This window comes from Aptenodytes patagonicus, chromosome 5 (assembly GCF_965638725.1).
Source record: "Aptenodytes patagonicus chromosome 5, bAptPat1.pri.cur, whole genome shotgun sequence".
Taxonomy (NCBI): Eukaryota; Metazoa; Chordata; class Aves; order Sphenisciformes; family Spheniscidae; genus Aptenodytes; species Aptenodytes patagonicus.
This window is the reverse complement of record NC_134953.1, coordinates 63547043-63571077: the sequence shown is the minus strand read 5'-3', so window position 1 is coordinate 63571077 and position 24035 is coordinate 63547043. Positions and strand designations below refer to the sequence as shown.

The following is a 24035-nucleotide window of genomic DNA, read 5'->3' as shown; positions in this document are numbered from 1 at the left end:
TTCCAATAGTTTTCAGGGAGTGAGAGGTAACCAAGAATTAGCTGTGAAGCAGTGACCAGTGATTCACAGATGCTTGTGGATACCTGCAGACCTGTCTGCTTTGTCTTTAGTGGCTCTCTGCAAGCAGAAGCTTTGCGAGGAGATGAGTGTCTTGCACCATCCCTACATCTCCAGCTGTTGGTACCCTCTCATCTTGGAGCCAGCAAGGAAAGGAGGTTTGATTCTATTGCAGGAGAAGTGACTAAACACTCTGTCTCTTCATCTAGCAATACTCACCATCTTGTCTTCCTGAAGCCTTCTTTATTCCTTCCCCAAAATACCACTCTCTCAGTAACAGACTGCTATGATTTTACTTTGACAGCCTGTAAAATATCTGAAATATCCTGTGACACAAATCTGCCAAAAGTCTCAGCTATGCCAAATCCATTCCCATATATCACGTTCTAGGCTATGGAGACACACCATTGCTACTTTGTAAATGATGGAATCTGAGGTTTTGTCAAAACAGGAGCCTGGCAATTCCTGTGAATATTGTGGGTAGTGATCCTGTGCTTCCCGAGAGATAGGAGTGGCTAATTGTCGTGGTTTAACCTCAGCCGGCAACTAAGCACCACGCAGCCGCTCGCTCACTCCCCCCCGGTGGGATGGGGGAGAGAATCGGAAGGGTAAAAGTGAGAAAACTCATGGGTTGAGATAAAGGCAGTTTAATAGGTAAAGCAAAAGCCACACACGCAAGCAAAGCAAAACAAGGAATTCATTCACTACTTCCCATGGGCAGGCAGGTGTTCAGCCATCTCCAGGAAAGCAGGGCTCCATCACGCGTAACGGTTACTTGGGAAGACAAACGCCATCACTCCAAACGTCCCCCCCTTCCTTCTTCTTCCCCCAGCTTTATATACTGAGCATGACGTCACATGGTATGGAATATCCCTTTGGCCAGTTTCGGTCAGCTGTCCTGGCTGTGCCCCCTCCCAGCTTCTTGTGCACCTCCAGCCTTCTCAGTCAGTAGAGCATGGGAAGCTGAAAAGTCCTTGACTAGTGTAAACACTACCTAGCAACAACTAAAACATTGGTGTGTTATCAACATTGTTCTCACCCTAAATCCAAAACAAAGCACTGTACCAGCTACAAGGAAGGAAATTAACTCTATCCCTGCTGAAACCAGGACACTAATCCAAGGTAATCATATGAGTCCCCTTTAATGTGTTATGTAACTGTCTCAGTCTTCAGCGGATTTATCCTTACCATGCAACACCCTGTTGAATGAGAAAACTACTTTTTCTCTGTTTATAGATGGGAAGCAAACCCTGCATTCTTGTGGTCACTTGACCATGAGATCACATGAGAAGTCTGAGATGGTGAATAATGAACTGAACTTAAGCAGTGGCCACCCTTCCTGTTCTATTGATCTCATCCATTTTGGGTTTTGTGGGACAAAGCCTCTTACAAATTCCAGAAGTATCAATCAGTATGCTCCAAAGTAGTTAGTGAGGAATGTTATTTTGAGCATGTATTGCCCCTTAGTTGTATGTGAAATCATAGGCTAAAGTGAGAAATATAATACGTGTATTTCATTTGCAGCTCGGCCCTTAGTGAATGGATGCATTACATTTGTCTATTCTGTGGCCTCTTTTTCAAATGCAGCAAAGTCAGATATTTTCCAGCCATTACTGCAAAAAGATGTGCTCCCCCACTGCAAGATAGGAAGCAGCAGCATCCCTGTGGAAAAACCTACATTGCCTTCTCCCCTCACTGTAGTCCTCAGCTGGAGGGCTGTGATCTCAGCCAGCTTAGTGCCTGGAGGGGAAAACCAGCAATTCCTCATTGCCACTGTGACTGCAATGAAAGATAGCTGTCTTGATGTAAAAATGCACCTGGTCACTCAGTAGTGACACAGACACAGGAATACTTAGCATTGCGCAAGATCAAAGGCAGCCTGAGTTTTCCAGATTCAATTAATTTCCCAGGTTACACATTTTGCTTGCACACTTCAACTGCCTTCTGCTAGTACTTACCTCATTTTTATGGAAAGCAGCGAAAGGACTGAGGTAATTTCCAAGAGTATCCATCTGGCTTGAAGATGAAGCTTTCCGTCTGCTTTGAAAGTATTACCTATCAGTTCACTGTCATTAAAAAGGGACTAAAATTAATGTTTGTTGTAGAATTGAAAGAGAGAGCTCATCAAATGGTGATGTTACAGAGTTTCTGTATTTTCTAAGTGCTTTAGAATTGCTAGTATAGCATGGAGAAAGTCTACGATACAATGTTTCGGCTAATTAGATCATCTTGTTTGTATGTTGGGATACATATTCAGGTGGCACAAATAAGCTTAGCTGCGATTAAGTAATTTAAGCGGCATCAATTAAGACTAATTGAGAATATGAGTAACTGTATTCGTTCTATAAACTTCTATATTTGGGTTGGCAACCAAAAGCTCTTGGGAGTTAGTGGGATGTGTAAGTGCTCTGGTTGTGTCTCTCCCAGTTCTAATTCTTGCACAAGGATTTATTACAGCAATTCAACACTTCAAAACTTCCTTGGTATTGGCAAAATCTTCAAGAACCTGTTTTAAGATGTCTTTAACCATGTTTTATGCCACAACAATCTGCAGTGGCTTCTTTCCTCTCAGTAGTATCTCTAGAGCAATGCAGTTGCAAATTAACCAGCATAAAACAACTGTCTCTGATAAGTATGTGTTAATTTGGGTTACTTCCCAAATTATTTCTTCCATAGCTGTATACAATGCATCACCCTTCTTAATTATCTTCTCTCCCTCCTCAACACTCTCTCCTAGTGTGTCTTGAGTATACTTTAATTGGCTAAGTTCCCTTTCTTTTTAGCAGGGGGAGGCAACTTCAAAATACGGTTGAATGTTGCCAGTTAAGAAATATGTTCTTTCCACATATATTTGAAAGTATTCCATGCAAACTGTTGTAATTAGTGATTGATTGATATTTTTAATATAAAAGTTTTGAGACTATAAAGGTCACGTTTGTTTTTATGCTCTGAAAGTAGGAGAAACACATTTACCAACACAAAGCTTGCACTCCAACTTGATAATCAACAGCTTCATTATTTTTGTTGGAAGGAAGTGTGATTATAGATGGAAAAAGTGAACAGATCCATACATGCAAATATGATATGGAACCTACTGCTAGCCTAATTGCACCGTGTGTCAAGCTGCTTGACAACAAACATCATCAGACCCAGAAAATAGCTAACATGGAGGAAAGCTTACTGTAAAAATTATTTTATCTTCAGTGTTTACCTCTCCACAGTTAACAGTGGTGTTTCATGTTCTTAGTACAGAATGACTGCAGTAGCAGTCAGATGTTCTAGTCAAGGTCACACTACGCTAAGCAGCGCATATTTACCAGAACAAAGAACTAAAGTGCCGTAGGCCTCTAGTTAGCAGCATTTGATACCACACATGGTAAAGGTCAGGTGAGAAACTGGACCACTGCCTTCCTCCCAGCTGGTTCACATTGCAGCTGCTGCTGTGGTGCAAGGCCCAAGACAACATCAACAGAAAATAAACCTGCCCCGAAAAGAGTTTGTAAAAGCAAAACTTAAGACACCAAACAGTAGCTCCAAACTACAGGAGACAGTGACTCACGAAGATAATGGTAAGCTATGATTGGTGTAATTTTTAGGGTGAATGGGAGGCACCTATTGGTATAAAACCCAAGTTTTAAAGATCCGAACAATATAATGTAAAAGAAAAAATTAATTTCAAATTTGTAAAGCAAAACTGGACAGTCTACGAATAGGGTTTGAATGCAGAAGGCTAATTTTAAAACAGCCTGTTGATTCCATAAAAATATGCTTTCACACATGAGACTTCCACGTTCCCTACTTACCAGAGTGTAAAGGGCAAAAATGTGGTTTTCTTTATTGTGTAGGACTTGTGTAGCTCAACCGGCTGCTTCTTCTGGTCTTTGATGCTTTATCTCATTTGAAGTTCGCCTTGTAGAAGCCGCAGCTTCTTAGCACTGGAGTTGGCTTAGACCTCTTGAGACATGACTAAGCTGAAGAGTGTCAGACTAAGTAAGCTGTCTCGGGCAAGCAGGCAAAAGGATTTGCACTTTGTAGTTAGCCAAATGTTGTAGGTGGCTGGAGAAGAAGGTGGTGGTAAGGCTAGCAGCACTTTCTGCTTGGCAGAACACGGCACCTTGGCATGGCGTGTGGGCAGACTCATCCAAAACCACTTAGTTTGGAACTACTCATTCCAAATCTTGGATCTACTTGGCCTCTTTCTTCATCATTTTTATCTATGCAAAGTGATTGTAAAGTGATAGATGGCTGGCAGGATTTTACTGTCACTTCACATAGCTGTAATTGACTGTGTGAAGTTGAAACTTTATGTTACATTCTCTTTGCTGGCAAAATCAGCATGCAGAGGTCCTGCCCTCTCCACATGCGCTTAGGCTGTTTCATTCCTGGCTGCTTGTTCTTGTCCCTGTGTCACCCCCTCACTTGTGTTGACACAACTGTTTGTTAGGATTGTGCTAAAAACATATGGGAACTGGTTTGAATTAAAAATACTTCTCATCTGATTCTTTGTCTGGCCTCATAAATAATTGGGTCTGTACAGCTGGGAGAGGAGGGGAGGAAGTGCAGGGAGGAATGGACAGCTGGGGAAGGATGAAGGGGACCTCCTGGAGCTGCCAGTGCTGCTGAGATGAAAGTATCAGATGCTGTGTTTGTCAGCCCATTCAGAGAGGAACAGACCAGCCTCAGCTCTCCCAAATCACTCATTTTAATGGCACTCTGTAGAGCAGGTCCATTACAGGACTTGTTCAGGAGCAAATTGTTCTGAATAATTTCAGCTCTTCCCTATTCTTTGTGTTCTGTGTTTGTTGTTCTCACTCTAGGATCAAATCAGGAAAATAGTTACCAACTGTATGTATTTTCAAATTAATACATAATTTCTGAGGAATTATAGGCAAATAAGATGTATGTTTGTTCTTTCTGGCTTTACCATTTGATATTTAAACTACCTATACTACAGCCCTCTGAGGCAACTAAATAGTGCATAACAAAAGAAATAGTCTGAACAGGAGCCCTCAAAGAAGAGGTGAATATGCACATCCCAGGAAAACCATCCATCATGTGTATGAAGCACTTCTGGCTCTGGTGAGTCAGAAATTGTTCTTTTTGACTGGGTTATTTTTTCTCTACAGATGAGAGGAGCATATTATAATACCAGGCACATGTTATCTGAAACTGATATGCCACAAATAGCTAAATATAATATGTCAAGTGTATTGGTATGAACTAGTATGTAATCTCTGGATTGAATCCCAACTTTTCAAAAGGTCTCCTCACTTCCACTCTCCATTTTGGCAGAGAAATAAGAAGACACTAATAGTAAAAGTGCACAGACAACCCATTTTTAAATGGCAGGTTTATTAAAAATGTTCTCTATCACAAACATTGGAAACATACTCCGCAGATTTTATTGTAACTGAAAGAGTCAGTAGATAGTGGAAAGGGAGTAACTGTCAATGTAGATCAACCACTGAATTATGAGAAATAACGGGCCAGTTTCCACAGCAAACTCCTCAGAAAACCCCAATATTACTCAGCATCATCAGGTTCCAGTTTGTGTTCAGTCTGCCCTTAGGATGAAGTGTATGGTTCACAAGCTTGAGCTTAGGGTTTATACATATTTACAGTAGAAAAACCTACAGATTACAGGAGAGGACACATTAGCACCAGTGCTTATGGATTAGGGCTCACATCGCCTCTGCCACTGCATGTGCATGGTACTGACTCTACTGAAGAGTTAGGTTAAAAAAAGGTTAATAAATCTGGCACTTGGAAGGCAAACTGTGCTCTGCAGTGACCTAGGAATTCTTTGTGTTATGTATCACACTTGAATGCCTGTGTCTGAAGGCTGCCCATCAGAATTACTTTGATGTGCTTTCTTGCAAAAACGCATGCTTTGCTTCACCTCTGCTTGAAGTGTTATTTAGTAATATATGTAACCCCTTGAGATCAGGAAATCAGTGTGATTTTCTTACTGCTGTTCTAAAACTAAGCACAAACTCTATATTTAGTGAATATTAGACAAAATTAGTATCTTTAGCAGTTTTGGTGAAACATTTTCACATAGCAAAAAATCTACATAAATACAGTGTTCATAATTACTGAGATTCACAAAAAAAGGCTTTGGTTAGAAAATCAAAAAGGGTCAAATAAAAAAAACTTAAAAAAAAAGAAGCCAAAGGAGTGTCAAATACTATATTGGAGTCAAATGAGTGCAGAATAAAACAGTAGTCGTCCATTAGTTAGTTTTTCAGTATGAAAATCTTCCACCTAAAGAAGCCCATGTCTCTTGCAAGCTGTGTGCCTTTCCTGACGTTCACAGCTGGTCTCCTAGCTCCACTACGAGCAGGGTGGCGATAATTCCACATTTTCCTGTTCAAGGCAAAGAGTCCCTCTTCCAGCTGTGAGGTAGAGATTGGGTATCAGGTCACTGGGGTATGAGATACCACTGAGTGTAGCAGTTACACATTTGTTTCTAGTTCATTTATTTCAATAGTGCAGTGGTCTTTACTGTTGGATTTCTTAGTGTGATTCTCCACTGGACTTTCTTCTTGCTCCACTTGTACGGGTATGTGGTGCTGAAACCCTTTCACTGTTTCTGGTCCACGAGATTCATTCATGGTCTTCACACAGCCATTTCTCTGGTAAGCCACAATCTGATGGATGTTAATAGGCTTAGTTTCACAGATCAATGGCACCTATGTGAGAAGCATTAAGATTTGGAATACTGCCACTGTGTGCTGTATACAACAGGAAAGGAATTTTTACTTTGAAAGCCTGTGGTCTGCTTTACCTTCACCAGGATTATCTAGGGCCTCCATAGACTTCCAGGACCTGTTTCTCATATACACTAAGCCATCTTTGCACCATCTGGATAAAGTGAAGGTGTCTCTAAGCATGTAAAAATGCAAATTCTGTCACAACTCTAATTTAACTTATACCCACAGTAATAACTGCTTGCATCAGTAAAGCGATATAAGTAGGGTAAATAAAGACTAGAATTTCAGGGCTAAGTTCGAAAGATACAGACTCTCAATGACCAGTATGCTGAGCTTTGGGCAGCGCTTGCTCTTGAGTGCAATTACATAGACCAGTAACTATTTGTTGTCTTCTGCCTTTCTTCTAACCCAATAAACTAACACCTGTCTTTTCAGTTTGCACTATTTCAAAAGAAATAGAGGATTTTATTGACTGATTCATAAGTTAAATCATTGAAGTGTCCTTTAAATCAAACCAGAAGTTCTGATGGGGAAAATAAGACGTAAATACTGGCAGAGAAAAGAGGTGGGCTTGCTGCTGAGAAAATTTGGCCTTTGGGTATACATTACTAACTCCACAAATTACGCAGCCAAAACATATGGCAGACTAATGGTATATTTTAATACAATTACAGAGCACGATGCAAAGAAAAATCTCATCACGGATGACTAAATAATCCCTCAGGAGGGATTTTATATTCTTGAAACATCTCTTCTTGAGTTCTGACTGAGTTCTAAATACAGCAATGAAATGTCAGGAGGCCTGTGTTATGCAGGAACTCAGACTACACTTCTGGCTTTGTAACGGATGACATACTTTACCATTCGGTTGTATGTTTAGGTTTTTCGTAGCTAGCTGTATGTGTAGCCCATATATTCAGGCCTAATCCTGTCATCAGTAATTACTGCAGGTGCTATGTACCTCAGAGGATAAGGCCTGTCTTTCTATGTAAAACTTGAAAGAGCAGGAATTTTAAATGCATGTTGCAGGAAGGCATGAGAATGGGATTTACCAGAAAGACTGCCTGTAAAATGGGAGAAATAATAATAGAAATAAAGCTTTGCTATTAATACTGTTGTTCTTTGTAGAATACTACAAATGATGCACAGAAATGAAACATGCCTTGTGAAAATCAGTCCTGATGAATAAACTTTTCTGCATGAACTACTCTGTCTTTGTGGAAGAAAGGTAGTGAGAGTCTGCCATGAGGTGAAATGGTTGGAGATTAGCACCTCCAAGCATGATGGGCTCGTGGAATTAGGAATCTGCTTTGTCAAGGATTTGAAGGAAGAGCATGAGAAAGAGTTTCTGGTAAAAGGAAAGACTGAATGATGCATGCCAAGGAGGAAAGAAAAAAAGCATAGGATTGGAGGGAGGCAGGGGCAGAATACAGAGGTATGTGTGGTGTATGGAATAAGATATAGAGAAGAAAAAACAAAGATGTAAGGAGGGACTTGTATTAAATGTAGAAGGCATGAAGATGCCTGAGAATGAAGTCAAGAATGGAGCAATGTGCTTGTGCTAGTCCAGAAACGAAATTATTGCAATGGTGGCTTCAGATTATGCTAACACAGAGGCTTGAAACACCCAGGGTAGTTGCTTTTGTTGTGAGCTTATTGATTATGCATATACACACTCATAGATACCTTTACCTCCCCCTACACACAAATACTCAAGGACATTTGTCACCCTGCTCTGTTGCTGGTCACATTTTTAGAAGAAAGATGACTTACTGGCCAGTCAGGACTTGGGTACTGAGTGTGAGACTCACAGTTCCAGCATCTTGTGCATTTGCAGGACAGTGTAGCTGCTTCTCCTGCTCCCAGCCCCAGTGTGCCAGACACAGCTGGCTAGCAAGCTTTGAACTTGAGTGGCTTTTTGCATGACCTCATGGAAAAGGACCCCTCCACCCCATCTGGCTAAGCAGCACATTGCCCAATTCTGTCCTCTCTCTGAAACACCTTTTATAAACTAGATGAAACAAATGTGGGAGGCTGAGAGCTCGCAGGTTCTCTGCCGTAATACGGCACACGCTGGCACACCCTGGCTCATGGCGTTGTTACCTCATCACCGTCCCTGATGAACTCCTTCCGGCAGATGTGGGCCATGATCCCAGCAGCCAGCGCGTCTCCCAGGACATTGATCATGGTTCTAAACCTGTCTCTGGAAAATGAAATAGTAATGGTAAGTTGTGGGCTCTTTGGGTACATGCCTATACCTTCATCACCGCAGTAATTATAGCCGAAGGCCAGTTTGGCTGTTTTTATGAGCTAACAAGTTTAGAAATGGTAGTAAGGAGTTTGGCACAGGACAGCCACTAGTTACTGAGCTGCTCAGTTGGGTTTTCTAGCCTTTTCAGAGCTCAGTGCCCTGTGCTGCCGTATACTTTAATTTGTAACTGAGCTAACTAGAGCAGCTATGCCTCCCTATACACGCAAGCTGATTCAGCACTAAAAAGGTTTAACACAGCAGATCAAGATTGCATTTATGTCTGAGTTTTTACGTTAAGGTCCAGTATTATGGCCTGATTTGGAGGCTGGTGCTGCAAATGTCTTAATTCAATAAAAGTTGCGGGCAGCCAGTACAACCAGTACCTTGTATTACTTATCAAGGTCCTAATCTCAGCAACCAAAGTGCTAGTTAAAAAGATTATTGAATAGACAGAATTGGTAGATGAATTGGTAGAATGTGCAGAATACAATCAAAATTGCTCAGATTGCTAAATAACTACACTCACAAACTAAGCAGGCACTGACCATATTTAAATCATGTTCATTTCTGAAAAAGCTATGGTTGTTATGGCTAGCAGTGGCTCTTGAAGATTCTTCATTTTCAGTTACCATCTTTTCCAATTTAAATTTGTATGCTTGACAGTACTATACAGTTTCGCTATTTTTCATTTATTCATTTATGGGATCATTTCTTCCCTGTTTACACCTTCTACCCACTGTATAAAAAATAAATCTATTAAAATACAGACTGTAAATACACAAAAGTAAGTGGTTGTCATAGACAAGTGTTACACTTGAAACAGCTTGGAATCTATTAGTTAAAATTGACAAGATTTCAAATAGACGATATTGCTTTTAAGTCTGAAATATATCATGTCTTTTCCAAGAAAAACATACACATCTGAAAACTGTGTCATATTGGTAACTTAATTTATAAGTGTGGGTTATAAAATGGAGGTTCAGAAATCTCCATATGTTTGGCTTATTAAAGTCAGTGACGGTCCAATATCAACACTACCCAGATTTCTGATCCTGTGTCTTAATATAGAAAAGAATTGAAACTGTGTGCTGATTTTTTTCAGATATTTTAGGCATGTACTCTGTGCATGCAAATGTTTATGCAGTTCCTTGCCTAATTAGCCTGAAAGTTCCTGCATGAAATGTTATTTGTGTGTGCAGTTACTCAAATCGTACATGCAATTGCAAGTCACTTCAGCAATAATATTGCACAGCCTACAGCTAGATGTGCTTGTTGACTCCAGGATCCAGTCCTACACTTTTTTCTAATTCCTGCTGTTCTGATTTTGGGTTTTGCCTTGAGGAAAATTCCCACAAGAATATGTTAAGCAGGGAAAAATACTGTTACAGCACATATTGATAGATGTTCCTGTTACACATAGACTTTTTTTTCCTTGGTTGATCATCAAATTTTGATTCTTGAAAAGATATCCTGAGTTGTTAATTTTGGATTGTGCAAAGAGTCAGCTGTGGCAGAGAAGAAGCTGTATGAGCAGAGCTCAGAGTTTGCACTCCCTTTTGGGCTCTGATTAGCATCTCTTCTGAAGACAGAATGTTTCTGAGGAAACAGTGCACCATACTGAAACCCTTAAGAAAATGTATTGCCTGGCACGTTGTTTGACCAGTTCTATTCCATGTTTCTGTGTGTAAGGAGTAGTCTGCACTATGCATGAGTAGAACCACACTGCACACCACTGACATTTCTCCACTAAGAGGCCAACCTGCTGCTAGTGGCATTTCTTTCAGTGCAAACACGTGAGTCAGGTGTTGCAGTGGTATTTTAGCTTTAGATTATATTAGTAAAGATGCAAAATTAAAGATGCAAAATTTTTACCTTGAGTTTAATAAATTAGCTGAGAAACATTTTTATTTTCTTCTTTATGTCTCTAGGCACTAGCTAAAGGCATGGAGTTGACATACTTGTTATGGCTACCTAAATGAGCTGTAACACCTGCAGTGCATTGTAATGGATATTTCAGTCTCGTGAGATAATCTAACCAGCCTTCTTTAAGCATTCTTCATACTCCAGTACTTCCAAAACTAATATTGAAAATATTCATCATGTCAACCATGTTGACACTTTGCATCTGCAGGCTCTTGAAACCACCAAGTGCCGAAATACAGAAATATACTTTTTGTATGAAAGGTCATCTGCAAAAGACAGAAAATTGGTTCTGTTCCTTGCTCACTTTTTAATACCATCTGGAACTATAGCCTGAAAAAGTTTTTTGTCTGTTGTTTTGAAAAGTTTTGTAAGACAAAAAGAAGCATAATTCCCATATACACTGGAAGACTTACTGGAAAAACAATGAAATGTTGATGTTGCAAGAGTTGGGCGAAAACGGAGCGATATAGAGGGAAAAGGCTTTTGTAATACAGCTTAAAATACTTTGATTTTGTTGTGCTTCACTAACTATTGACCTTCAGTGACTAGCATTAGAAAGACTACTTTATAAAAATCTGAACTGCCATTCCCAAGTTTAGGTGCCCACAGCAGATATTATTTATCCTTCACAGAAGAATATTCCTGATATTCCTAAAATAAAAATGTCTTAAAATATGCATACAACACAACACAACACTACTACTACTACTACTACTACTACTAATCATAATCATCATCATCATCATCATCATTATCTATTACACTGAACAGGAAATTAAATAATTTCTTCTCACAATTCTTTGTACAAAAAATCAGTGGCTTAAAGTCAAATAAAATAGGATATATAACAGAATGGACTTGTAACACATTTTTATCCAGAACCTTGAGGTAATGAAACTCCACTGTATTAATGGAGATATAGTTTATATAGATTAAATAAAAAATAATTTGGACTGTTTCCTTGTGGATGCACATGCTAGTTATGTAGTTAATTGAAATGCTAATGAGCTAGGGACCAGTATTTTATGATTCATCTTCCTAGACTATTCAAAATTGTTTGATTGATTTATGGACATTTACATAAAAGTTAAGAGTTCAAATAATCCACTCCTTATGAGTTTTTAAAGTGGCTCTTCTCATGGGTGACACGAATCTCTTTTATTCTGAGTGTGTTAAGTTCTAGCCTCTGCCTTTGCTGTTAAATCCTCAGTAATTAGGGATGCAGCAAAATAACCTCTCTACGGAATGGCTGCGCTTGCAAAACATGGCTCCATGCAGGGGGCTACAAATTGCTGCTGCCTATTTAGCACTGAAATCAGAAAGAGTGGAATTGTATCAGGATCCGTGATAAAAGGAAGACATTATTAGTCCTAATGCAGTGCATTGCAAGTATTACATTCAGGTTGACTATATCACGGTTCTAGTTACAGTAGTAGTAGCTATAAACAGCACAAACCATTACTGTACTGTCATGGCTATTTCAGGCAGAGTGGTATCTGTGGTGTGGAAGTACTTGCCTGCTTTAGCACTGGCTCATGCCTCTCTGCAGAGTGCTTCACTACATTGAGATGATGTCCTTGAAGTGTCAGTGGGCTGATAAGCAGAGTGCAGGCAAACTACGTTTCCTAGGAATGTCGGCCCCTTGTCCTTGTCCAAGACAAGGTGCCAGAGTTGCACCTGAAGGACATTTGTCTGGCCTGACCTTAAAACTTCTCATGAAGGTCATCCTCCAACCTGACTAGGTGCAGCCACTTCCATTGCCTTACTATCCTCCTAGATAAAAATCATTCTTAAGTTTTCCTGTGACCTGACTTAAGGCAGTTACTTTAGCCTACTTCTTCATACTCCCTCCCTGTGAATGTGAAGAACAATTGATCACTGTCCTCTTCAGGACAATCATCTATATCAGAAACTGCTGTGGTGACCTCTTTCAGCCTGCTTTCGTTTTAGACTAAATGAACTCCACTTCTTCAGCCTTTCCATGTAGGTCATATTGTCCAAGTCTCATCTAGACTCTCTCTCATTTGTCTATGTCTTTTTTCAATATAATGCCCACTTTGGCAGAGTATTTAATCTGAGGCCACATTAGCATCATTTCAACCAAAATAATTACTTCCCATGCCTTTTATGTATATTTGTATTACTATACCCCTGGAGACCATTTGCCTTTTTAGCAATGTTGCCATACTGGAAACCTCAGAAGCTTAATGTTACTTACAGTGCCCAGTCGACGGCAATAATCAACGTGATGTCATCTGTTGGGAGCCCAACCGAGGTCAGAACAATGACCATTGTCACCAGGCCAGCTTGTGGGATACCTGCAGCACCTATGCTTGCAGCTGTTGCTGTGATACTTTAACAAAGAAAGAAAGGAATAAGCTTTACCAGTGATGGGTTGCTCTGCAAGAAACCACACTGTGTTTCTAAAGGAGCTTTCCTAAACCCTAATCCTTCTTACACAAGCCACTGCACAGAAGTGCCAGTGTTTTGTGGACAGAAGCCAGGTCAGAGAGCAGGAACAGGCCAAACTGTCTGCCCAGTGCTAAATTCTCACCCTCTACCTTTGCAGCCTTGGTGCTGGTGGGGCAGTTCTGTTATCTCTTAATATCACAAGTGCAGAGAAAGGGCAGCAGCCAGGCTGTGGGCTTCTCTGAGTTATGTCAGCTTCTCATTGTTCATAGCTTCTCATTGTTCATGGCACCACGCAGTGCGGCACCAACACGTGGCACCAACACCACGAATCTGCCAGCACTCCTCATCGCTGCTTCACCCTTGGCAGCAGAGCTCCCAGCAGACATCTCTGAGTCATCACTGGCAGTTCCTGTGCCAGGCAAATCCACAGCTGGCTGTGGCTAGGGCCTTTAATGTCAATCCATCACAAAGAGGCTAGGCCAAGGGTAAAGAGGCTGGGCCAAGGGTGAAGTCCTTGCATAGCACATGGCTTTGCATACTTGGATCTAAATATGAAGCAAGTGTGAATGTGACTGTACCTCTTCAGTTTCTGGAAAGTATTTTTGCTTGACCTTCACACCATTTTTTCAGCCAGGCAAGCAGAAATTAATGGGAGATCAGGGCAAGAGTGGACCTGGCAGGCTTAATGTTTTTTTCATAATGCTATTTTTAGGGGAGGGATTTCATTCCTTTTTCCAGGAGCAAAAGTGACCGGATATATTCATTTCCGCCCATCTGGCCACTTCCAAGAGCTAGGCCATCCAGCAGAAAGACAAAAAACGAATGTTGACAATTATAAAAGGATGACATAAATATATACACTGATAATCCACTGCATTCATCAATCCAGAATTTCAGAGCTTTTGGCAACCAGTTAAGTCTCATCAACCTCCTATGACGGAAAATGAGGGTAACAGTATTCACCCATATGGAAACTGAGACACAGAGATATCCAGTACCTTGCTCACAGCTGTACAGTGTACAGTAGAGCAGCATCAGTATTTATAAGTAGAGCCCTTTCCTGCAATAAAAAAAATACATTTGCATGTGGGTGTGATGGGGAATGAGAAAGATTTAAAACTACATTTTGGAAGAGTTAGCTTGTATAGCATCCTAATAGCATTGTAATAGGCAGAGTATAGATAGAAAGGAAGAGACAGAAGCTCAGATGCTGAGTAAGAGATAAATACAATGAACATTAAAAGGTTCTCCAGTTAGTGCTATAAACTGGCTAGATGATTAGGACTGCTTCTGCCTCCTAAGACAGTTCAGGCCAGAAAGTCTCATGACTTAATTGGGAGCAAAAATAGGAATGTTTAACTAAGATTGTACAGGCAAGCTCATCTGCTATTCCACTGAATTTTTACCTTAATGTAGATGTTTCTTCCTATAATATGCTCAGCTGATGGGAATAGGTTCTTAACTCTCTTTCTCTGCTACATCTAGGTTTGCATAATCACATGGACATAAACTGTCAACCTGGATTTTACAGATTATGAGCAAAGTACACTGATAATTTTCCTAACATTTTTTCCCCTCTGGCAGAAATATCCTGGCACACAGGGATATTTGAATTTCAAATCTCCAGATCCTAAAATATCAAGATCTGGGGCAGGTTTGGCCCATAGAATACAGTTAGAACTTGGCTTCAGATATTCAAGGTACTGAATCCACTGTGATTTCCTATTTAGCCCCTTCTTTTGTAAGTCAGTCTTTTTATTTCTTTTCCTTTCTTGGATTTTTCAATCTTCATTTGTATTTTCCTTCTACTGTCTTCTTTCTGGTCCTTATTTACTCGCACTTAACATGGGGAGTGAAAATAAAGAGAGAAAATAGGGTTCTGCTAAGAGAAAGTTAGAACTTGCCTTCTTTCCATTTACTATCACCCTCCTTCTCCATCATTTTTCAAATCACCACCCTCTACTTCAAGGTGTATGTAATGTCTGCCCATGCACTGGGCCATATTTTGGACCAAACTCTAAAAACATCTCCAAATTCAAAATCACCAAAACCTAAATTTTAGCACAGGGTTATTCCAGTAATTTTCAGAGAGAGAGCGAGAGCCTGAAGCAAGAGCTCATATGGGCACAATTTATTTCTTCTGCTCCTAGTCTAACCAGATTGTGCCAGAAGCCCATTAGCAAACCTCAGCTGTCATCTGGGGTTAGTTTCAGGACTCTCCTCCTGTTGTCAAGAAGGTTTTCAAGTCCAGCAGAAGATGGGCAAGGCCCAGCAGTGTAAACGGGGCAGTGATGAGGTCACTGGGTGGGTAGGTAAGCAGATCTCAAATATGTTGCACAAGGCTCTGACTATGAGGAATGTTTTTCTAATCATTTGTTCCCTGCTGGAAACCTGCAGGTTTCGGTCCCTGAGGCATTCTTTGGCAGCCACTGGAGTTATTCTGGCAGTAATTGTTCAGCTGGATCTTCTAGTCTTTTGGGTCCATTACAGACTTTTCAAGGACGGAGTATGCAACTATAGCACTCTCTACCCACTGAAAGCATGGCTGTTTATGAAGTTTTCTGCTTTAACAAGCAGCAGAGAAGACATTTAAAAAATATCTGAGTGATATGACATCTTCATGAAGACCTGCCCTGATAGTAGCATCTGTCCTTCTTCCCTGTTCCCCTACTCCTCCAAGGTTTGACAAAGAGCTTCCTAACACACACTATTCCCTGTTATCTGCTATAGGACTTTTTGCGTTTGCATTTTGTGATTTTTTTAACATTTTCCTCTCACGTAAAGGTGCAAACCAGAGTTAAAGTTGAAAACAATTCTGACATTTAAAATAGTGTTTTAAACACCAATAATAATAGTAAAATGTTCCAATCCTAGTAAACTATCAGTAGGCTGCCTAAAAGTAAAAATTAGACAGTTATCCTCAAGCAGAAACACATTTCCTGGTGTCCGCATGCTTCTATTGAATGGTACCAGTATAATTTCCCTTTGCACAGTCCCTGATCTCTGCATTACTTAAAGATAACCATCCTATGAGGAAGGGATTCTTTGATAATAGCAAAGATGAGTTTCGTTCTGAACATTGCTACATACAAGAATCCTAAGAGTGTCAGACTCAACAAGACAAGCAAATTGCAGCATGTGGAATTTGAAGTTTATACCTTATAGTGATAATCTGCCCAAAGTCCAGCTCATAGTTGTTTACTTGTGCAATAAAGATGGCAGCCACCGCCTCGTAGAGTGCTGTCCCATCCATGTTGATGGTGGCTCCCACAGGCAGCACAAACCTCGCAATTCTCCTGTCCACATGGTTATTCTCCAACAAGCACTTGAAAGTGATAGGCAGTGTGGCTGAGCTGCAAAACAGCAGAGAGAAGCACACGTTGAATTATATTTATTTCTGTGGAATAGAACAAATTGTAGCAAACCTTCTCCAGGTAGGATAAATTTTACACTAACCGTGTGAGCACTGCTTCTCATTCTTTGGTATGCAGGTGTAACTCACTTGCCCTGTAACTCACTCTTTTGCTTGAGGGGAATAAAGACAGTTACATGTATAAATGCTAGAGTTAGTGCAAATTTTGCTTCCCCAAATTAAAAATGTCATTCTCTCTTTCCCTCTTTCTTCAGAAAAAGGATAGAAATCCTGCAGAGGCAGTATTGTACACTCAAATGCAAGACAGGGGAAACACCCTGTGGCAGCTTATTAGTAAAATCTCTGAAAACTCTTGTGCGCTCATGGTTTCTAAAAAGTTTCCTTTCAAGCCTTCTGAAATAGAAAGCCATTTGTAAGCAGCAAGAATAACCATAAACCAAGAAAAAGTATAAAGCAAGAAAGACTCTTAACTCACTGTAAGGAAATGCTATTGTTGTGGTTTAACCCCAGTTGGCAACTAAGTACCACACAGCCGCTCACTCACCCCGCCCTCCCTGGTGGGATGGTGCATGATAGGGGATGTGATATACCCACTCAATGCCGTGCTCTTTGGCCCAGGTGTCTATGAGGTTGTTTCGGAAATGAGTCCCGTTGTCTGACTCAATTCTTTCTGGGATGCCATGTCGCCATAGGACTTGCTTTTCAAGGCCCAGGATAGTGTTCTGGGCAGTGGCATGGGGCATGGGATATGTTTCCAGCCATCTGGTGGTTGCTTCCACAGTTGTAAGCACGTGGTGCTTGCCTTGATGGGTTTGTGGGAGTGTGATATAATCAATCTGCCAGGCCTCCCCATATTTATATTTCAGCCATCATCCTCCATACCAAAGAGGCTTTAACCACTTGGCTTGCTTGATTGCAGCGCATGTTTCACATTCATGGATAACCTGTGCAATAGTATCCATGGTCAAGTCCACTCCTTGATCACAAGTCCGTCTGGATGTTGCATCTCTTCCTTGATGGCCTGAGGTGTCATGGGTCCACTGAGCTATATATAATTCACCTTTATGTTGCCAGTCCAGATCCACCTGAGCCACTTCAATCTTAGCAGCCTGATCCACCTGCTGGTTGTTTTGATGTTCTTCAGTGGCCCGACTCTTGGGTATGTGAGCATCTACGTGACGGACTTTTACAACCAGGTTCTCCACCCGGGCAGCAATATCTTGCCACAATGCGGCAGCCCAGATGGGTTTGCCTCTGCGCTGCCAGTTGTTCTGCTTCCATTGCTGCAACCACCCCCACAGGGCATTTGCCACCATCCATGAGTCAGTATAAGAGATATGAGGTAAAGTACTGGCCATTTTTCTCGTTCAGCAATACCTAAAGCCAGCTGGATGGCTTTCACCTCTGCAAACTGACTCGATTCACCTTCTCCTTCAGCAGTTTCTGTGACTTGTTGTATAGGACTCCATACAGCAGCTTTCCACCTCCGATGCTTTCCTACAAGACGACAGGACCCATCAGTGAACAGGGCATATTGCTTCTCATTTTCTGGCAGTTTATTACACAGTGGGACCTCTTCAGCACGCATCACCTCCTCCTCTGGCGATATTCCAAAATCTTTGCCTTCTGGCCAGTTCATTATCACTTCCAAGATTCTTGGGCGACTGGGGTTTCCTATTTGAGCCCATTGTGTGATCAGTGCGACCCACTTACTCCATGTAGCATCAGTTGCATGATGTGTAGAGGGGACCCTCCCTCTGAACATCCAGCCCAGCACCGGCAGTCGGGGTGCCAGGAGGAGCTGTGCTTCAGTGCTGATCACTTCCAAAGCAGCTCGAACCCCTTCATATGGTGCCAATATCTCTTTTTCAGTTGGAGTATAGCAGGCCTCGGATCCTCTGTATCCCTGACTCCAAAACCCTAGGGGTCGACCTCGAGTCTCCCCTGGTGCTTTCTGCCAGAGCCTCCAGGTAGGGCCATTCTCCCCGGCTGCGGTGTAGAGCACATTTTTTATATCTTGTCTTACCTGGACTGGCCCCAGGGCTACTGCGTGAACTCTCTCCTCTTTAATTTGTTCAAAGGCCTGTCATTGCTCAGGGCCCCATTTAAAATCATTCTTCTTCCGGGTCACTTGATAGAGAGGGCTTACAATCAGACTGTAATTTGGAATATGCATTCTCCAAAAACCCACAATGCCTAAGAAAGCTTGTGTTTCCTTTTTGCTAGTTGGTGGGGACATGGCTGTTATTTTGTTGGATCCCATCCATTGGGATCTGACGACGTCCATCTTGTCATTTTATTCCTAAAAACTGGATCTCCTGTGCAGGTCCTTTGACCTTACTTTGTTTTATGGCAAAACCAGCCTTCAGCAGGATTTTCTTCCCTTTTTCAAAAACTTCTCCTGCTGTGTTGCCCCACACGATGACGTCATCAATGTACTGCAGGTGTTCTGGAGCCTCACCCTGTTCCAGTGCAGTCTGGATCAGTCCATGGCAAATGGTAGGGCTGTGTTTCCACCCCTGGGGCAGTCGGTTCCAGGTGTACTGAACACCCCTCCAAGTGAAAGCAAACTGTGGCCTGCACTTTGCTGCCAAAGAGATTGAGAAAAACGCATTAGCGATATCAGTTGTGGCATACCACTTGGCTGCCTTTGACTCCAATTCATATTGAAGTTCTCACATGTCCGACACAGCAGCACTCAGTGGCGTCGTGACTTTGTTCAGGCCATGATAGTCTACTCTTAGTCTCCACTCTCCATTAGACTTTTACACTGGCCATGTGGGACTGCTAAAGGGTGAGCAAGTCTTCCTGATCACTCCTTGGCTCTCCAGTCGATGAATCAGCTTATGGATGGGAATCAGGGAGTCTCAGCTGGTGCAATATTGCCGCCGGTGCACCGTTGTGGTAGTGATCAGCACCTGTTGTTCTTCAACCCTCAGCAACCCCACAACAGAAGGGTCCTCCGAGAGACCGGGCAAGGTGGACAGCTATGCTATTTCCTCCATCTCCAAGGCAGCTATACCAAAAGCCCACCAGCACCCTTTTGGGTCCTTGAAATACCCTCTCCTGAGGTAGTCTATGCCAAGGATGCACAGAGCATCTGGGCCAGTCACAATGGGGTGCTTTCGCCACTCATTCCCAGCTAGGCTCACTTTAGCTTCCAATACAGCTGTTGCGATCCCCCCATCACTCCAGAAATACAGATGGGTTCTGCCCCTATATAGCTTGATGGCATTAGGGTACACTGTGCACCGGTGTCTACTAGAGCCTTATACTCCTGTGGGTCTGATGTGCCAGGCCATCGAAGCCACACAGTCCAGTAAACCCGGTTGTCCCTTCCCTCCCCCTGGCTGGACGCAGGGCCCCTCTAGTCCCGGTCATAGTATTCGTTACTCACTTCTTGTAAATATGAATCAGAAGTCTCTTCCTTCATTAAGATCAGGAGTAAGATCAGCCCTTCTACTCTGTCTGGGGAACTGCCCGCTGGAAACTGGAGCAGCAATTTTCCTGGAAGAACCCCCTTTTGTGATTGTTTTTTCTTGCAACTCACATACCCGTGCCTCTAGGGTGGAGGTAGATTTTCCATCCCGCTTCCTCATGTCCTCTCCATGGTCACACAGGTAAAAAACCACAGGGTGGCCCATGGTGTATACCCACTGTGTCCTCTCTCTTGAGCAGAGGAATGCTTACTCCTAATAGCTGAGATACTGGTTCGTACCGGTGGGGAACAGGACATATCCTCTTTGAATTGCTGTAAATCCCGGGACAGTTTCTCGGCTAGCATGTCCGGCAGTTTCTCCACAGCCAAGATGCAGGCCCGTAGGGAGGAAGAGAGACTTTCTTTCTACTGCTGGAGTTGACCAGCCAATTCATCCATCATTTGTCCCTCTCCATCTTTCCAGGTCATTGAGTTGGCATACGACAATGGTGCGCTCCGTACAAACTTCTGCCACGTGGGTCGTGTGCACTTGACTTCATCTGGATCTTTGGATAACTGCTTGTTGTCCAGGTCATCATAAATCACCTCCAGCATGGCTAATTCCCTCAGGTACTGGATACCCCTCTCCATGGTGGTCCACTTGCCTGGGTGACATATAACATCTTCCTTGAAGGGATACCTTTCCTTCACGCCTGACAGGAGTTGCCTCCAGAGGCTGAGGACTTGTGCCCCTTTTCCAATTGCTTTGTCAATGCCCCCTTCCCTAGAAAGGGATCCCAGCTGCTTGGCTTCCCTACCCTCTAATTCCAGGCTACTGGCACCATTATCCCAGCATCAGAGCAGCCATGCTCTGCAGACAATGTGTTCACCTGGACGACAGCTGAAATCCTTTCGCATATCTCGCAGCTCGCTCAGGGATAGAGATCAGGTGGTTACCATCTTGTTTATGAGTTCTTCCTCTCCCTCCGAGGAAGAGGAGGAATCCTTCCGCCAATTTCTTCCTTGGGGGGAAGCAGGGAATTTTTCCTCTTCCTCCTCCTGTTCTTGTGATGGCCCTGCTTCAGAGTAGTCTGCCTCCTCGCTGGTGGGGCAGTATGCTTCTTCCTCCTGCTCTCTCTTAGAAGCTTCTTCATCCCTTACTAAACAAGCTGTTTTTTGCTTCCAAGATTTCTTCTTGTGTATGGGGGCGACTGATACTGGCACAGGTTGGTTCTCCGGTTCAGCTGCAGCGCCTGTCACCAGGGTTTGAATAGCCACAGTGCCTGTCACGGGGGTTGGAGTAACCGCAATGCCTGCCACCGGGGTTTGAGTAGCCGCTGTGCCTGTCACGGGGGTTGGAGTAACCGCAATGCCTGCCACCGGGGTTTGAGTAGCCACAGTGCCTGTCGCCAGGGTTGGAGTAGATGCAGTGCCTGTCACGGGGGTTGAAGTAACCACAGTATTCTTAAATAGTTGTTTAACCCTAAGCAAGATCTGACACACATTCAGGAGACACAGCAATAGGAACATGCTGGTTTGAACATCCCAAGGATATTCACTCAATATTCTCAAGAGCTATTGTAATTAGCCTGGAGGAGAAGGGGAAGATGGAGGAAGGTATCTCCCCCATAGGTTGGCTCTCTGAAGAGAAAAAGTAAAAAGTGTAATTATTAATAATTTCTGATAGATGGCTCCTGAAGTACAGAGGTGACGGCAATGCTGAGTACAAATACCAGATTGATCTCACGACCAATAATTTTTATCATACCATAAGCCACAATACAGCAAAGCAATAACCTTAATCCACCTTCCAGAGGTGATAAACAGCACATAAATATTGATAAGCATTATATATGGCAAGTAAGGTGTTACATAACACAACTCTGAGAGCAAATACAACTTTGAGAGCAAATAAATCAACATTGTGGCCATCGACTACTAATCTAATACAATGAATTCTTATAACAAATTTGTTTTAACACGCTCTGGTCAGATCTGTCGTTATTTCAGCCCTTTGTGCCCCACGTTGGGCACCAAAAAGGACTGTTGTGGTTTAACCCCAGGCAGCGACTAAGTACCACACAGCTGCTCGCTCACCCTCCCCTGCCAGTGGGATGGGGGAGAGAATCAGAAAAAAAAAAGTAAAACCCGTGGGTTGAGATAAAGACAATTTAATAGGACAGCAAAAGAAGAGGAAATAATAATAATAATGATAAAACAATATACAAAACAAGTGATGCACAATGCAATTGCTCACCACATGCTGACCGATGCCCAGCCTGTCCCCGAGCAGTGGCTGCTGCCCCCCGACCAACTCCCCCCAGTTTATATACTGAACATGACGTCACATGGTATGGAATATCCCTTTGGCCACTTTGGGTCAGCTGTCCTGGCTGTGCCCCCTCCCAGTTTCTCGCTGGCAGGGCACGAGAAGCTGAAAAGTCCTGGACTAGTGTAAGCACTACTTAGCGACAACTAAATCATCAGTGTGTTATCAACATTATTCTCATCCTAAATCCAAAACACAGCACCGTACCAGCTACTAGGAAGAAAATTAACTCTATCCCAGCCGAAACCAGGACAGCTATATAAATGCCCTTAGGGATTGTTCCAGTTCTCACTGCATATTGACAGTAATCAGATGACCAGTTTAGGCAATGAATTATAACAGTAGTGAGAGCTTATAAGAGATTGGAATGCTGCTTGGGTTAAACTTTAAAACATCTCAGTGGGCAACAGCTCTGACCAAGAAACTACTCTTTCTTTTGTCACAGAATGCATTAAGGCAGTAACATCCTACCTCACGCACAAGTAATTTCTTATTTCTGCAAGGGGTTAGGCAAAGATCTTATCAACAACACGCCTGAAAATAAAAGCTACAGACCAAGCCCCTGTATTCAGGAATATACAATCCCATTTCCTCTCTGGGACAGATCTGCCCATGTCCCTTGTGTGATCATATAACAATCACATAATTGCAGGTCATATAATAATGTGTACATATGTAAATGAGATATAAATATGTATGTGTGTGGAATGGTATGGAATGGAGTGGAATGGTATAAGACTGTTTGACAGGTGTTCATTTTAAAATGAGCTTGACCCCTTCCAAACTTTAACCCTCGATTTCATACTCTCTAAAAAAATCTGATTTTTGTTTTCATTAACTAAGACAATTAATTAAATATTATCTGGTCATAAATTTCCTAATTTTTCAATAAGATGAATGCATTTTAAAATAGTAACACACCTAAACATGTTTATCTTTATATTTTATCAGCCTTTTTGTAACATTCTGCATTTTACCATACAGTGTCACATTCACTAATATGTCATGAATAATTAAACTGCATTCAAGTGAGGGAGGGGGTATTTTTTATGGCACGTCAGTTTGTACGGAAAATAAATAATACCACTGAAGAAAACATACAAATGGAAAAATATTTTCCTTGTTATGATACTCATTTTAATCTACTGCTCAGTATTTGATACTATTTAAATAGATGTAAAATAGCAAACTCCTTCAAAATTATTCTGCAGTTACCTCTTTAAGGACATAAGTAATTACAGGGGAAATATTGGTACCTTGATACTAAGGTCTTTACTGTTCTGTTCTTTTGTGATCTACGTGCCCTGAGTCATGAAATATAGGCGTCTTTCCACTAGTTTGGACAGTTCAGATTGCTCAGTTGCTGTGTGTTGTGAGCCTTACATCAGCAATGTGGCTCTGATATCTAAATCTTATAACAACCATTATATGTTCCTAACGGAGGACAACACATTTGATCTACAAATTCTTTCTCAGTCGTTACATGTGACCTACAAAATCACAGAGAGATTCTGAAAGCTCTGAATTCATAACCCCAAGTTTGCAGGAATGCATTAGCA

At 42.0% G+C, this 24035-nt stretch overlaps 1 protein-coding gene across 1 annotated transcript in view; it reads right to left on the bottom strand.

Annotated features, from left to right (window-relative positions):
* Positions 1 to 6512: 6512 nt before the first annotated feature.
* SLC1A7 (solute carrier family 1 member 7) overlaps positions 6513 to 24035 on the bottom strand; it is a 63945-nt gene continuing 46422 nt past the window's right edge. Inside the window, exons 8-11 of the mRNA XM_076338223.1 lie at positions 16515 to 16709; positions 13163 to 13297; positions 8874 to 8973; positions 6513 to 6749 (exon numbers count right to left, since the gene is read on the bottom strand). Of these exons, the coding sequence (XP_076194338.1) occupies positions 6513 to 6749; positions 8874 to 8973; positions 13163 to 13297; positions 16515 to 16709 (667 nt within the window). The remainder of the gene's footprint in view (positions 6750 to 8873; positions 8974 to 13162; positions 13298 to 16514; positions 16710 to 24035) is intronic.